Genomic DNA, 17,603 nt, shown 5'->3' with positions numbered 1-17,603 from the left:
AAAAACGCTACAGTCTACACAATGTTAAGGTGAGTGGAGAGGCAGCTAGTGCTGATGTTGGTGCTGCCAAAGCTTTTCAGGAGGAGCTAGATGAAGTGATTGTGGAAGGGAATTATTTGCCTGAGCAAATATTCAATGTGGATGAGACTGGATTATTGTAGAAGCGCATGCCTGAGCGGCCATACATCAACAAAGAGGCGAAAACAATGCCAGGATTCAAGGCATTCAAGGACAGAATTACACTTCTGTTAGGGGGGAATGTTGCTGGTTTCACACTAAAGCCCTTCATGATCTATCATTCAAAGAACCCCAGGGCTTTTAAACATGTCAGCAAGCACACACTGCCAGTGTTTTATTGCAGTAATAAGAAAGCCTGGATGACCTTAGCACTGTTTGAGGATTGGTTCATGACTGGTTTCATTCCACGAGCCAAGGAGTATTGTCTGCAACAACGGATTCCATTCAAGATTTTGCTGATTTTGGATAATGCTCCGGGACACCCACCACACCTGGACGACATGCACCCTCATGTTAAGGTAGTGTACATTCTACCTAACACTACCTCTGTCATCCAACCCATGGATCAAGGTGCTACTGCTGCCTTTAAAGCGTATTATTTACATACGACCTTCGCTCAGGCTGTTGCTGCTACTGAAGGTGAGAAAACGCTCAGGGAGTTTTGGAAGGAGTACAACGTTTTGTCATGTATAAAGATCATTAGTGCAGCATGGGATCAGGTTACAAAACAGTGCATGAATGGAATATGGAAGAAAGTCCTGAAAAGATATGTGAACAGTTTTAGAGGATTTAATGAAATTGAAGTTATTTCGGATATTAGTAACAAGATAGTGGGGTTAGGTAAACAGCTGGAGTTAGAAATTGATAATGAAGATGTTGAACAGTTGGTGGAAAGTGTAGCAGAAGAGCTCAGTAACGAGGATCTTATTGAACTAGATGCACAGAAAATTGCAGAGGAAGAAGAGAGACAAAATGTAGAAGAAGAACCTGCACCCCCCAAAAAGTTTTCAGTGAAACAAATGGCAGAGGCATTTGCTACAATCAATAAAGGAATGCAAATGTTTGATGGCATGGATCAAAATTATGAGCGTTATGACAAAGTTGACAGAATGATCCAAGATGCACTTTCTTGCTACAGAGAATTTATAATGAAAAGAAAAAACAAACTGTGCAGTCTAAATTGGACTTCTATTTTAAAAAGTCCCCCAGTGCTGTCTCCTCACGCCCCACCAGTGCTGCCTCTTCACTCCCTCAAGATGATCCAATACCTTCAACCAGCAAGTTTCCACAGTCCATAAACATGTCTGAAGAAAGCGACATTGTTAACCCACCCAGCCCTGTCTCCTCCTCTGCTTCTTCCAGGTAATGTAGTCTCCATGTATAATTAGAAAATTTTGAGGGCTTCGTGTGCATTCAGCTGACTACATTAAAGGTAAGTGCTCAGTCATACTGTATTCATTCCTCATTATTTATTACTTTTACTGTACTGTATTTCATTGTAGATTTATTTTTTATTTTTTTTTTTTTTTAATGTATCTGTCGGACTTACGACCAATCGGACTTATGACCAGGATTTGGGTCCCTAACCCCGTCGTAAGTTGGGGAGCACCTGTATTGATAATATATGCAGTACAGGGAACTATTTTTTTTTTGCACCCATCAGCCGCTTGACTCAGCCACCAGGAGTCAGTTTGGCTTTGTTGACAGTGGAGTGAACATTGATTTTGTTGGTGTCTTGAATATTTTTGCATTTTTACATTAAAATTATTGGTCATTCTGAAACTTAGTTAACATATTGATAATATATAGCGCAGTGCAGTGTTGATTTAAATAAAATACCTGTAATCTTGAATTACAACTAGTGAACTTAAAATTTTATTGGTGAAATTACTGCATCAAGCATGGGTCCCCTGAAAGGTGATTTCTCCCCCATTCCCACTTCCTTCTCCTCCACCCCCACTTCTAATTCCAATCATCATCATCAACCAGGAACTTTCTACATACACACCTCAAAGTAAGTGTACTTTACTGCATTTTTTTTTTTTACTTTGTACTTTTCTGTGAGCTGGAACTAATTATCCAATATCCCATTGAAACAATGGATTCGGTTAACAAAATTTTCAGTTAACAAAATTTTCAGTTAACAAACGACTCTGTGGAATGAATTGTGTTCGTTAACCGAGGGACCACTGTATTACATTTTCACCCCCCAGGCCCGGATGTGGGTCAGTGACCTGTGCCCGGGTGGGCTAATCCCTGTGCAAAAAAAAAAAAAAAAACTGGCAAAGAGAAAGTGAAGAGAGATTATCAACTAAAGGAGAGTTAATGGGACGAAATGCCTGATTTCAGGAATTGCTGTAACTTTGACAACACTATTGAAATGTTAACATACATTAATACAGTGGTCCCTCAGTTAACGAATGCCTCGGTTAACGAAATTTCGGTTAACGAATTACCTTCCATAAGAATGTTCAGTTCGGTTAACGAATTCCTTACGAATTTTTCCCAACATGTTTTCGCATGCTTTCGCCTGCTCACCAGCTGTAGTATTCGTGTCATGATCGTAATGACGGCTAGCCTGTTAAACCTAATGATTCATATTACGCTTACACGTCCACAAAACCTTCCGAGTCTCCCAGTGGAAATGTCCTCCGTTCTCTCTGTTTCCTTGACGTCATCGAGATGTCGTATGTTTGTTAACCGAGAGTGTAAACTCTTTCTGCTTCCGAGACCCTGTAAACCTTTTTTCACCTATGAATATCAGAGACTGATAATCATAGGGAAATTGTGGTAGGGAGGTTAACTCAGGAATTAGTTAATATTCGTGAAGGGAACTTTAAAATCTGCTCCCCGTGTTTGTAGTAAGGCACTGCATGTGGGGACCTGTAGCCATCCAACCTTTTGTGATCAATTTAATTCTTCCTTTTGATAGCTCAGTCAGAGCATTGTTTGTAAAGATAATAGTAGGGAATGAATCTGAGTTTGTTGTCTCAGTTTCAAACGTCAGAGTGTTACAGTAACGTAATTCAGTGAAATGGTTAAGTAGGTGGAATCCGTGACTTTGGCGTGGGTGGAGGACGGCGGTTCGTTTTTCAAACCAGTAAGCCGTCTCGCTCCCCACCCACAGGTAGGTCATTCCACCTTCTCCGTGTTGTAATTCGCCATTTTTAAGTTATTTGACCTAATTAATAGTTTGATTGTGCAAGTGTTACAGTAACATAGTTAAAGTGCTTTGAGTGAAGTATTTTACGTCCTTAATGTCCCTTTGAAACGGCGGTTCGTTTTTCAGGTGAGTAAGCACCACGATCCTCCACCCACAGGTCCTTATCGCAGCCTAGACCGTGTCTGTAGCGTGGATGACGCATCCACTAGTCTGGGGAGATGTCTGAGGTCCAGTAATCGGTTATCCCCATGAACCCCAACCGTCAGAAGCTCCACTACCACCTATGGGCCCCATAGCTGGCCAGTATTCCCATAATGCTATGCCCACATGGTGAACCCGGATCGTCAAGCCCCACAAACAACTGCCAGCCCCCCATCATTGGTGGATGAGTACAGTACATAACTCAGTAGGGCTATTTGTGTGGTGGTGTTATTCCACCGGAATTATCGGAGTTTGTTGGAAGGAGTCACTTGGTGATGAAACTCCCATGGCGGCTGCTTGAGTATTGCCCCTGGGGGATGGAGTGTTGTACTGGCAAGTGCCACTGGTTTTAATGGTGCTAAGGTGCTATGAGAGTTTATGTGTGTTTTGGTGTGGGTACACCCAATAGGGGTGGAAGTAAATTGAGCTTGAGGGCATGGTACCAGGAGTTCCTATTTTGGGTGCATACAACGTCTTTTCTGTAACCATTTTTGTTTTAATAAACATTGTATTTGTATGTTGGGTCTATGATTAACCTATAGTATTCACCGTTGTTCTTTCCCTAATGCTCGATACTATAATTACATGTACCCATGGGCCTTCCTCTCGCGTCACGCTACCAGGTCAGAGTATTAACGTAAGTTGTTGTAAGAGTGCCAAGCCCTTAAAGGGTGGCAGCTTGCGTTGCGCGCTCTTACATTAGTCCGCCAATACAGTAATCGGTTTTAGGGCTTAAATTCGTTACCATTTGAGTAAATATCAAGAGGGTTGTACTATTCAATAATTTTCCATGTCCTATATTAAATTTTTTAGTCATTTTAACAATTATTTAACATAATTGAAGTACAGGGAACTAGTTTTTAGCGCACCAAACAGCCGCTTGACTCACCCAGAATGGCACCAGATTGTGTGTCTGCTCAGTGGAGGAAGCATCTTGCTTGAGACTATCTTGAACATACTCTATTTTTACGTTTTTACAGTACAATTATTGGTCATTCTGAAATTTATTTTTCATATTGACAATATATAGTGCAGTGTTGATTTAAAGAAAATAATCTTGAATTACACCAAGTGAACTTAAAATTTTATGGGTGAAATGGCAGCATGAAGCATGGGATGACTTCTCTTCCACACCACTGCCTTCACTTCTCCCTTCTCCTCCACCCCCCACTTCTAATTCCTATCATCATCATCATCATCAACCAGGAGCCTTCTACATGCACACCTCAAAGTAAGTGTACTTTACTGCATTTATTTTTAGTTTGTATGTAATTTTCGGTGAGCTGGAACCAATTACCCAAAATCCCATTGAAACAATGGTTTCGGTTAACGGAATTTTCGGTTAACGAACGACCTTCTGGAACGAATTGTGTTCGTTAACCGAGGGACCACTGTAGGAATATTACAGAAAATTCATTCTCTATAATAGCTGACTTTCCTGGTTACATAAATACAGCAGACCAATACAGTGGTGTGTGATCTTTTTATCAATTCAACATTAAAGTACCTTTGACTCACCTTGTCGCACACAAATGTTTCATGAGACTTCTTGCGCTGCTCTGGTGTCATTCCAGCATGGTACTTCTCACAATTTATTCCTACACCTGTAAAAAAGACCAAAGTCATTCCAAAACTACAATACTCTAATTAACAACGATCAAGTTTTGATTTCAGTCACACCTGCCTTGAATAACTCCTGAATACAGCTATAAATTAGGTAAGGGGTGAAAAAACAATTGCAAGTACTGTACTGTATTGCACAACAAAACACCTTATAAGAGGTCTGTCCCTTTACTTATAAAAGTAGGCTGACAGATTATTGCCCTAAACTATGCAGCTCCTTAGTGTTGCCTAGATCATCTACAGAAGGCGATACAGCTCAAAGATCCAGTGGCATCAGGAATTAGGAGCACAAATCTTCCAGTAAGTAAATTTTGCAGGGACCAAAAAGTTAAGCAAACTGCCAATTAGTAAAAGACATTCATAAACCTCAAACCAAGGAGCTGCCACACCATATGCACTTTCCTACAATCTCCACTCGTAGGGTTGCTGGTGTATTATCCAGGTTGGATGTGAGTAAGGTGCATGGACTGGACGGAATATCCCCTCGTGTTCTGAAATTCTGGCCCCTGAGCTTGCTCACCTCTTTTGCCTTTGCCTCAAAAGCCAAACTTTTCCTTCTTCTTGGAAGCATGCCTTGGTTCAGCCCATCCCAAAGAAGGGTGACCATTCCAATCCCTCTACCTATTGCCCCATTACCCTAACTTCATCCCTTTTTAAGATTTTTCGAAACTATTTTAAACTCATTTTCTTCGTCACCTTGAACACCATTCTCTTTTGTCACATCACCAGTATGACTTTCGCCAGGCGAGATCTACTGGTGATCTGCTCTCCTACTGCACCCATCTTTGGTCATCCTCTCTTAGGGATTATGGGGAAACTTTTGTCATGGCCCTCGACATCTCCAAAGCATTTGGCAGGGTATGGCACAAGTCTGCTTTCTAAACTTCCCTCTTATGGTTTCTCTCCCCCACTTTGTTCTCTAATTTCTAGCTTCCTTGAGAACAGATCCATGGCAGTTGTTGTTGAGGGATCAATCTCTCACTCTTTCTCTACCAATAGTGGTGTCCCACAGGGTTCTGTTCTTTCACCTACTCTCTTCCTTCTTTTTATCAACGATTTACTTCACACTAAGACTAATTCTATCCATTCTTATGCTGATGAGTCTACTCTTCACTCTTCTTCACATTTTCCCCTTCCCCCTAATTCTCGAACTAGATCATTTTCTAGAGATGATATCATTACATCTATCAATGCGGATCTGTGCAGCATCTCCGAATGGGGAGGTAGAAACTTGGTTAAATTCAATAAGTATTTACCAATTACACTTTCCAAATTAGATTATCTCCCACCAATAACATTTCAGGATGCAATCAATCTGCCAACTTCTAAAACAGATATGCTAGGCCTCACCATTTCCTCTAATATGTCATGGAAGCCACACATCCACAACATTGCTAAAGCTGCCTCCTGAAAGCTGGGAATGCTGTACAGATGCCATAGCTACTCTACTCCTGAGCAGTTGCTTCAAGGGATTCATTCATCCTAACTTGGAGTACTGCTCTCATATCTGGGGTGGCTCTTCTTCTGTCCAACTGTTAGATAAGGTGGAATCAAAGGCATTTCATCTAATTGACTCTCCTCCTTTAGTTGATAATTAATCTTTCTTCCCTTTCTCTTAACCGTCACATTACTTAACTCTCTCTCTCTTTTACAGGTACTTTAACGGGCAATGTTCGGTGAATTTGGCATCCTGTGTACCGCCGGCAAGGACGAGGGCTCATAACACTCGTCTTGCCCGCGGTCCCCACAATTTCTCTGTGGATGTTAATCACACTAGAATAACCTATTATAGCACATCCTTCTTTCCTCACACAGCCAAACTGTGGAATGCTCTGCCTTCTTCCGTCTTTCCATACTCATACAATCTGTCTCACTTCAAGAAGCTGGTTTTCCGGCATCTTCGTGGTGTAGATTAATATAATGTTTTTCTTTTCTATTTTAAATTTTTTTTACTCTTATTTTTTTTCCCCCTAGGTCCCGTTGTGGGTCGATGACCTGTGCCCGGGTGGGCTATTCCTCGTTTAACCCATACGCCCCGGGTGACATACCGAAACGCCTGACTAGCGCACCTCGGGTGACGTTCCGAAAAGCAAACCTTTTCCTGTCACTGTTTAAATGCCCAGCACAGGTTATCAGGTTCCAGTGTGACTATTTGCCTGTCAAGCCACACGCTCAGTCACAGGGAAGCTTCCTGAGCATGATTATACCTACTTTTGTTTGTTTCATTTTCAATGCTTGTCCATTTTATCATGTTGTATCAAAGAAATATTGCTAAAAGTAGTGTAGTTGTATTGTAGAGTAGTATTACTGGAAAATAATGCTATGATTATGTTATAAATGTATTTATTTGTGGAATTATTATTAATTTATGCATTACTTGCTCTACCAAACACAAAGACAGCCTGTCGACCGACTGCGTGTGTGTTGCCGAGCACTTTTATGAAAAATAATGCAAATATAATATTCTAAATGAATTATTTATAGCAAATAAGTATTATGATCAGTAAATATCTGCATTACTGACCATCTCGGACATACAGGCAAGCAGAAAATGGCCACTAAGTGCGTAGTGACCACGAGCGTCAGCTGTCAAAACAACACTGTCCCTTTATCTCCCTCACCACTGCTGCCACAGGGAAGTTTCTAGAGGGTCAAATCAACCTTCATCAAAAGAGGTAATGAAACCCAAAATATCCACACATAATTTGTAAAACTGAAGACAAGGTCACAAAAGCTTTTGTTGGAATCAAAGAAGGAAACAGTAGAGGAGTCAGACAGACCTGAAGGAGTAAGAAAACAACACCCTTCTACACTGTAAGGGAGCCATCATGTAGCAATTCCCCTAAACTGCCTTAGCTAAGAGATCGCCATAAGGACACACAAATGATTGACAAGAAACTTTCCTACGTAGTTAACTATACAAAATACAGTAGTACCCCGATTTACGCGGTCAATTGAACCCACAGGGTACCGCGGAAAGTGAAAACAGCGTAAAGTGAACAACAGAACATATGGGATTAATTCCAATAGAGACTGGCCCGACCCCCAAACTCCACTTTTTCCGACACAATACCTATGTTGTAGTAAAAATAACATCTAAATTTTATGATGGTATGCTCACACAATTAATATTTAAGAGAAATACAGTCGCCAGGTTATGTCCATTCAAATAATGGACTCAAATCCCCCCCCCTCTTCCCAGCTCACTGGCCCCTACCTCTCTGAGAAATGATTGGGTGAAACACTAGATTTTAACGTTTAGTAATAAATAATACCTCAGACTAAAGTTAGGATAATATAATTGACATTTCTGGATTCCTTGCAGGTCAGGAAATATTTTGAATGTAAACTTCATATATTTTGCACAAAAGATAAAATACTTGCTTTGTGTAAACCAAATTATTACATTAGATCTAAAATTTGTATGTCTAATGCAAAATCCATGATGTTTACATTCAAAATGATCATCATATTGTAAGAATTCCAGCAATGTAAATTATATTCTGGTCCAGTAATTTGTATGAATTTTATGAGCTAAAACAAATATCTTCAGTTAATAAAAAAAAAATATTCTTCACGACACTATCTGTCAATCAAAGTACCCCAACTTGCCTCCCCCCCTCTTCCAACCGCGCCAGATGGTTGGTCAGTCCCAACCCTCCCCCCACCCCCCACCTTCCCTCCCTACCAGAGAAATGTTGGGTGAAAAAAACCAAATTATTACATTAGATCTAAAATTTGTATGTCTAATGCAAAATCCATGATGTTTATATTCAAAATGATCATCATATTGTAAGAATTCCAGCAATGTAAATTATATTCTGGCCGGGTAATTTGTATGAATTTTATGAGCTAAAACATATATCTTCATTAAATAAACAAAGAAATATTCTTCAAGGACACTATCTGTCAATCAAAATACTCGGCCCTAGCTGGGTCGGTCCCTCCCTCCCTCCCCCCACCTTCCCTCCCTACCAGAGAAGCTTTGGGAGAAAATAGTAATTTACATTTTTAGTAATAAATAATAACTCAGACTAAAGTTAGGATAATATAATTGACATTTCTGGATTCCGTGCAGGTCAGGGAATATTTTGAATGTAAACTTCATATATTTTGCACAAAAGATAAAATACTTGCTTTGTGTAAACCAAATTATTACATTAAATCTAAAATTTGTATGTCTAATGTAAAATCCATGATGTTTCTATTCAAAATGATCATCATATTGTAAGAATTCCAGCAATGTAAATTATATTCTGGCCGGGTAATTTGTATGAATTTTATGAGCTAAAAAAAAAAAAAATTATACTTCACGCATATATGAGTAGATGCACCGCGGAAAGTGAAAGTCCGGTTCTGGCAAGGTACCGCGTAAATGAGAAATCGCGGAAAGTGAAACCGTGTAAAACGGGGTATTACTGTATATAATTTCATGCAATTTAATATGTAACTATACATAATTAATTAATGAGCAATGGTTAATAAACTGGGGACAGCACAGATAACTAAGAAGAGATCTCACCATTAGCCCAGGCTCTTAACACTCATCTAACTTAACAGTTTAGTGACCTAATCCCACATGGGAGATACCACAACCTCACCCAACTGGGTGAATAGCCTAACTAACTCTACACATCTACAGTCTTTTAATTTCTCGTTTTTCCAAATTCACTAACCCTCTCTATTTTTTTTTCTGATTTTCCTGTTGGCTTCTTCAATTCAGTGATGGAGCAGAATTTATTCAAAACCCTGTTAATATGGTATACTTCACTTACTTGCCCCTTCACTTGTAATCTAATATGCTACTCTTACCAGAACCCAGAGCTCCATCTGAACTTTGGTCTAAATTAGATCAATTCTATGGTAAACATAAATTGTCCCATAATGGCTCTGGACATTCCTGCCACTTAGTTCCCAACAGGATGAAAAAGAGAGTGCGGTAAGTCACTTTACACCAGCTTAGCTCAGGGATTGAATAATTTCCTATTTTTTATAACCTTTTAACACTGATCATACAAGAATTCTACTAAAACATATGAATGTAAGAATTTCAAAATGCAGTTTCAGTTGAGTTTACATTTTATGCTTTTTGTACACACTTGTACAGGTATTACCTACAGTATTTCTTATTACCTCAAGTTATCCCTATTTCCAGATCCCTACATTAACCATTCAATTTATCTGGAGTTGCTTCTAATAAGGTGCTCTTCAGAGTGTCTTTGCAACACTGGAACCTTATTTTCTAATTGAGTGTTTAACACCCTCTCTCTTACAGCAACTAGAGTACAGTACTACAATACAGTATATTAAATCCAATAAGGATTTCCACTACAAATTAGCAAAAAAAAATTATTTGTTTTCTTTTTATACCAACAGCATTACATCATTGTGCAGTAAGAAAATACTACTAAAGCAAAATTGTCTTCACTGGGTGATGATGAAGATTAACGTATGAGGCAAACCAGGTATCTGTGAGCATGGGCAAACAGGATATGTACAGTAGTCTCTAGGGGTCCAGGTGTTTGGACCCGAGAAGAAAGACGCCACTCAGAGCCTCAGATCAACATTTCCTTAACCTAAAATTATTGAACTAGCACATTAGCACCTGCAGAAATTTCTCTAGGGTAGGGCTGAGCAAAAATCAGTAGTCCAAGTCATAAAATATGATAGTGATAGAAGCAGAGGGAGTGTGGAGTGTTATAAATGAAGACTTTCACTTCTTGGTAGTAGTTTTCCTCCCTATTTAATTTTTCTCTCATTGACATGATGTGATGGACCCAATAAAGTGAGGTAAGATAGACCCGACACAAAGTTTGACTGGAGATCCAGGACCCTCCAGAACTCCCACCTCCTACAGTATGTCTATGCCTATGAGCTTGTTGATATGGGTTGGGTACCTCTCTTTGTTCAACCATAGTAGACAATGTCCAATGTTTAAGTGAATTATTAATATATATGATGCAGTTAACCAATGGATTCTAATAAAAAATTCTGGTTAAGTTTAAAAATCATTCCTAAGGTTTCATACCCCGAGAGGAGTTCATTTCAACAATTTCTTTTGGTACAATACACATTACTTTCAGACCTCACTTAGTAAGCCTGAGGGGAGATCAATCCCCCACTTTCCCTTCTCCCTTGGCAGAAACAATGTTTAATCCTAAACCTTAAACTCCACAAAATTATCGTGCTTTGAATCCATAATAACTATAACAGACAGTTGTAGACTCTAAAGTGCCTGCTAACTTAGCAGACTTGTCTCATAACTGCTTGCCAACAGTCCATTAGGCTGACATACCTTGTTTCCATTCATGGTGGTCCAATGCCATACCCTTAGTCTTACAGTGTTTATATGACAGCAATCAGGTCCCTCTACCCCTATGTGAGGCTAAATCCAATCTGCCTAAGGATTCAGTTTAGTGGAGATATCACCCACAACCTTCTATTACTTATCTTCTCTGATACACAAAGCTATAGATTATAGTTTAACCACCACTATCACGAAGCTTTGTAATGCAGGTAAAAAATAAGAATCTCTTTTGTATATAACAGAACCTTAAGAGACAAAATGAAAAATTTAATTGAAGAAGTTGCAGAGCAAAAAATTCTAAATACAGAATATTCTTTTGGATTCTACAAAATGTGACAAACATTAAATATCATAACTTGAAGACACCATAAACAAGGAAAAATGAAAATGAAGTCACAGTGAAAAAAACTATGCAGAGCTTCTGTCGACTCCAAAGTAATTTTTAACAATTATATTATTATGCACTAACCTCTTAATGCTAAAGTTATATCATCTGTTGTTTTCTTAGTCGGACAGTAAATAATGGTGGATCCATCTGTAGAATATTTTCCATTTGGACCTTTGGTCATGAGAGGTAGAATGTCAGCTAGAATATCCTTTATCTTGGGCTTCACTTCTAAATAGAGATTAGGTCGGTCAAAGCTTGTGATGGTCACCTCTGGTGATCTGAGTGTAGAAGAAATAACAGGAATAAGCAAATGGCATTCATTAGTAAAGAATATAGTATGTTAACCTAATATTCCAGTAATGTGGTGATTAGGTTACTCTCCTCACAAGCAAGTGATCCTGGGTTTCATTCATATGAAGGATGAAATTTGGGTCAATTTAATTTTAGTGGACATTAACCCTTAAACAACAAAGATCGTAAACAGATAATGAGTGCCTTTTGTCTCACAATAACAGTGATCATCTACCTCCTGTATGCTGTATACGAAAGCCAGGATCTTTCCGTGCCATAATTTTTATTTAAAGTTGGCACTCAATTTCTGCTTGAGTGATTTATTGTGACTTGTGACAAAACCATCATCACGTTGGTCCATCCCCACAGCCATCCTTCCACCAGTGGTATTTTTTGTCGTCGTATAGTAAGTACTGTATTGTATTAGGCAATTCCAATAAGTTGTCATGCAGGAAGACTCCTTGCCACAGTGGTAAAGCTTTGAAACCCAGAAAAAAGTAAAATATTAGGGGAATCAGAACATGGGAATGAGATTGAAGAACTGGTAGATTCACTAAGTAAATTTGGAAATGATAGCTCATGTGTCAGCTTCATGGATACTGACAAACAAGTCATTAACATAGAAGTGCTTAAAGACCAGGAGGAAAGTGAGGTAGAAGTGCTTCTCCACATGTTGCATACCGTATATACCCGTGTATAGCACGAGTTCTTAAGACCAAATTTTTGGGCAAAAAGTTGGGGGTCGACCTCTATACGGGTAATAGTTTCGTTAGGTTGAAAAATATTTACCAGTAACTACCAGTAAACAATGGAAACGATGCACCAACGCACCACCCGCTGTGAGTGTCGGTACAGTTGCCAGGGCAGATCTCTTGCGTCATCATAGCAAGCCCAAAGTAGCCAAATGCATGGTATGGTATGCACAGGAGTATGTAGAACATAAAGTATTCATTTTTAAAAGTTTATTTATAGATACATAAATTTTTGTTAATTAAATTTGAAACATCAATATGATGTGAGTCAGGTCATCTACACACAGTTGCCAGTTTCAAAATTTTCCTTTTAAAATTTTAAGTTACCGAGTATTTCTTTTCCCAAATCGTTTTACAATACTGTAGGTAAAACAGTATACTATTGTGCAAACCCCACAGAAAAAAAATTAACAAATGGAGACACCAAAAATGTAAAAAAAAAAAATGCTGTCTGACTTGCAACACTGTTGGTAGGGTCAGGTGGTTCTAACGGTACCTGCCAGGACCCGGTAATCAAATTTATAACAATATCTAACCTCAATTACTGTAGTTTATCTGATGTAGGCAATATGAAGTAAAAAATACCAGTTAAAGTGAGAAATTGGAAGAGAATAAACAAGAAAGATGTTGGGCTATTTTTGGTAGGGCTGAGGGAGAGAGTACCAGCTGTTTGGTCTTTTTTGGCGGGAGAGTCACGCAAATATCCGTACTAGTATTTGTTTGGTGTCTTCTGTATTTTTAAAAATGAATACTTGTAAATTAAAAGTACCGTAACATTGTATTATATAAAAACTTGTCATATTTCTGGAAAATAAGAAGCAAGAAAATAAGAATACACCGGTAAACACAATTTCAACGTACGCTAAAATTAAAAGCTGCTTAAGAAGGGCCGATGCAAACACAAAGCCTTCGCGACCAGGGCTCTGCCGTATCAGTTAGACGGTACACGTGTTTTTCGAATCGTTTTCAGTTAAAAAACTTTTACATCACAAGTGAATTAGGATAGAATATTATTGTAATATAACAGTTTTTAACTGAAAACCATTCGAAAAGCGATTACGGTAACATCTTTTGAACGAAAGAAAGAGAGTCATTGTTTTTGTCACGATTTTATCCCACTTTCCACTATAATACGTACGTCATTTCAGCAAAAATATTACATTTCCATATTCTCAGAAATAAATAGTAGTTTTGCTGAAACGTGATGTATTTCAATGTAAATTAGGATAAACTACATGAAAACAAAAGACTTTACCTAACCTTCCGATGTTCAAGAGATGTTACTCGTATTTTTAATAGTTTTTGGTTAAAATACTGTTATATTAGTGATATTCTATTCATACTGTGGTTGATATAATACCTTCACGGAAATGTAATATTTTTTGCTGAAATGACATACGTATTACAGTGGAAAGTGGGATAAAATTGTGATGAAAACAATGACTTTCCCTTTGTTTCGTTCAAAAGATGTTACCGTAATCACTTTTCGAATGGTTTAGTTAAAAAACTGTTGTATTGTATTACAATAATATCCTAATTGACTTGAATAAATATTACGATACCATATTTCTGAATATTTTCATTAAAATCCATCAAAATCATTTTCTTTGTCATCGTCTGCAGCACCAAACAGCTTCTCCCAGTCCTCTCCTTGAACAGGGCTAAAGGGTACACGTGTTTTTCGAATCGTTTTCAGTTAAAAAACTGTTACATCACACGTATATTTTACCTAAACTGCGCCTGAATAAATATATTCTCGGAAATAAATAGTAGTTTTGCTGAAACGTGATGTATTTCAATGTAAAATAGGATAAAATACATGTCGAAAACAAAAGACTTTACCTAAGCTTCCGATGTTCTCGAGATGTTATACGTTTATTTAATAGTTTTCGGTTAAAATTCTGTTATATTACAATGATATTCTATTCATACTGTGGTTGATATAATACATTCACGAAAATGTAATATTTTTTGCTGAAATGACATACGTATTACAGTGGAAAGTGGGATAAAATCGTGATGAAAACAATGACTTTGGCTTTCTTTCGTTCAAAAGATGTTACCGTAATCACTTTTCGAATGGTTTAGTTAAAAAACTGTTGTATTACAATAATATTCCCTCCTAATTGACTTGAATAAATACTTGAATGGAAATATACAATATTTTTGTTGAAACTACCCGCGTTTCAGTGTAAAGTGTCGTGATAATAAATGGTAAACAAGTTTATAGGACGTAGTGTTTCTCTGAAGGTTTTGTTGTTCCTTTACCCTCAAAAACTTGGGTCGACCTATAAACGAGGAATATCATAAATTAACGATTTCTTGGTCATAAAATCGGGGTCGACCTATATACGAAGTGGGGTTATAGACGAGTATATACGGTATGTCCCGGGTAGGATTGAATCACCAACACGTGCACAAGGTGTTTGTGGTACAGTAGAACATCGATTTAAAGCGATTCAATTTAAGATTATTGATTTAAAGCAACACCCACAATTAAGGACAATGTTTTAATTTCTATATACATATCATGTGTCTGCGGTGTCTCCGTAGGTGTTAGCATATTAACGGAATTAATCTCTATTTAGCAAACTAGTTCACTAAAGCAACTGAAAAATAACGGAAAAATTCCTTCCGCTAAATAGAGAGTTCGTTACATCTGGCTCCGTTAAATCGAGAGTACTGTAGTCTATGTAAAAAGCCACCATCACCTAAGGGTTAAACATCCTTAACACAAAAATCAAGTCCATCTTTAAATTTCACCTTTAATGTTTACTTGTGGTCATCCTAACAGCAATGTCAGGAATTGTTATACTGTACAGTAATATCTCCGTTAGCCGAGGTTGAAAATCAAGAGAATTTTCTGAAAATCCCCCCAAAAAGTCTGAAATTATTCTCCAAATTTTTATTTCCAAGTGTGGGAGCAAATTCTGATTACGAAATAATGCGCTACCTGAAAATCTGAGAAAATGCCGAAAAAATATCTCCAAACCTTTCTGCTCCAGGCTTCGGGACAAAGGTTCTGAGCATCGGGAAAGATTGCATCATGCTTAGCTGCTTCCTAACGTGCTGGGTGTGTGGGGTGGGAAGACTGCATGGGTAATGGTGCAATTTTTCCACTCTGGGTCTAGGAACTAATTCAGAGGATGAAATAAAGCAACATCAGAAGAAACTGGCAAGAAAATAACCACACACTTTTTTTGGTACGGGCCTGGGAACCAAGATTCGTGGTAAATGGCGAAATATTGCGTCATACTCCTGGGTCCTCTGTGCGTGGGTGGGGGGAGGCTTGGAAGACACTTGAATAACTTATGTCGTAGGCTCATGTGCTATGATTGGTTAATGCTATCATGTGACCTCATGGGATATCTGTGATAGGCTGAGGCATCTCATAGATGACCCCCCCCCCCCAATCCCAGGCTGGCATCAGGACATACTTAGTTCATTACTTCTTTGTCACCAGCCACTCTAAAATGTTCATCTCTTGCTTGCTCCTATTTTTGTGTAGTTTCTTGTGCAGTACTTTACAATGGACGAGTTGACGGTTCTGGGTAAACACAAGAAATACACTCTGACACGTTCGTGGAGTGACATGGTATACAGTATATAATTTGTAATAAAAGCTTAAAGTCCTGCTATAATAGTCAAGATAAGTTTATTTCTCTAGAAAAAGGGCCGCCATTTGCAATGACGTCACTCCCTTCAAACTCATTGCTGCAGTCGGAGGTAGTAGAAAGGATCTTTGGAAAGGATGGCCTCTTCATACCCCAAATGCCACGTTCAGGTAAGTTTTAAGGATGTTTTTTTATGGTCTAAGTCATGGACATTTCGTAAGTGAAGAAATGTACAGTGAAGAGCAGCTTCAAACATAGGGTGGATGGATATATGAGAGATAGGGGTTGGGTGTAAATGAGACTGCCCAGTATGGGCAAGTTTTAAGGGTGTTTTTTTTATGGTCTAAATCATGGACATTTCGCAAGTGAAAAAATGTGCTGTGAAAAGCAGCTTCAAACATAGGGTGGATGGATATATGAGCGATAGGGGTTGGGTGTAAATGGGACTGCCCAGTATGGGCCAATAGGCCCGCTGCAGTTTCCTCCATTCTTATGTTCTTTTGGATTAAAAACTCTCGGACTAAAAACTCCCATGTTCACACCAGCTCAGCTGTCATGTACTTTTCCCTAGTAGACTTTCTCTTTTATTTTCAGTGCATTTACAGAGTATATCAGTACTAGATGGAGATACGAGTAAATTAAGAAGTAATGAGATTGTCTGGACTTTGTTTTGATAATGCCTGATGCTAGGTAAACATGACAACATTGTGTTGTTATTGTTTTGATGATTCACTAATGAACCACTGGGATATATCATCATTAATAATAATTAATGGGTAAAATTTTTCTTTAATTACCATAAGTATTTTGGTGTTTAGATTCGAGATCGGCTATATTGGGTAAATTTTAAGTTTTGGTCATCCCCGTACTTAGACATGCAGACTATGATTGTTTTTTCTGATGGTTTGCGATGTGTTATGAACGATTTAGACCTTCATTTATATCGGAAATCACTAGTTTTGAGTTACTACCCCCCTCCTTACCAATGTATGTTAAGCTAACCATAACTCATCATACCCAAACTTAACCTAGCCTAACATATGACTTGTATTTTCTTATGCGATCGAAAAATGTTTTGCGACATAAATACCGTAGATATAATGTGTCTTATTGTTTAAAGTAGGTGCTGGATTCTGTCATGGGGAAGTGTTATCAAGCAGCAAGTCTCCATTTTTTTCTTATCTTCTTATCTTTCGGTACTGTGATGAATTGTCGGTACTCTTGCACATTGGCACGAAGCACCAAC

At 38.3% G+C, this 17,603-nt stretch overlaps 1 protein-coding gene across 1 annotated transcript in view; it reads right to left on the bottom strand.

Annotated features, from left to right (window-relative positions):
• Nucleotides 1-4,775: 4,775 nt before the first annotated feature.
• Nucleotides 4,776-17,603, bottom strand: part of LOC121862228 (Werner syndrome ATP-dependent helicase homolog) — a 64,458-nt gene continuing 51,630 nt past the window's right edge. The window contains exons 8-9 of the mRNA XM_042360316.1: nucleotides 11,782-11,978; nucleotides 4,776-4,986 (exon numbers count right to left, since the gene is read on the bottom strand). Coding sequence (XP_042216250.1) covers nucleotides 4,796-4,986; nucleotides 11,782-11,978 — 388 coding nt within the window. The 3' untranslated portion in view covers nucleotides 4,776-4,795. The remainder of the gene's footprint in view (nucleotides 4,987-11,781; nucleotides 11,979-17,603) is intronic.

Source organism: Homarus americanus, unplaced genomic scaffold, assembly GCF_018991925.1.
Source record: "Homarus americanus isolate GMGI-L3 unplaced genomic scaffold, GMGI_Hamer_2.0 scaffold1225, whole genome shotgun sequence".
NCBI lineage: Eukaryota > Metazoa > Arthropoda > Malacostraca > Decapoda > Nephropidae > Homarus > Homarus americanus.
Note: the sequence above shows the minus strand (reverse complement) of the source record. Positions and strands in the feature narration are given on the sequence as shown.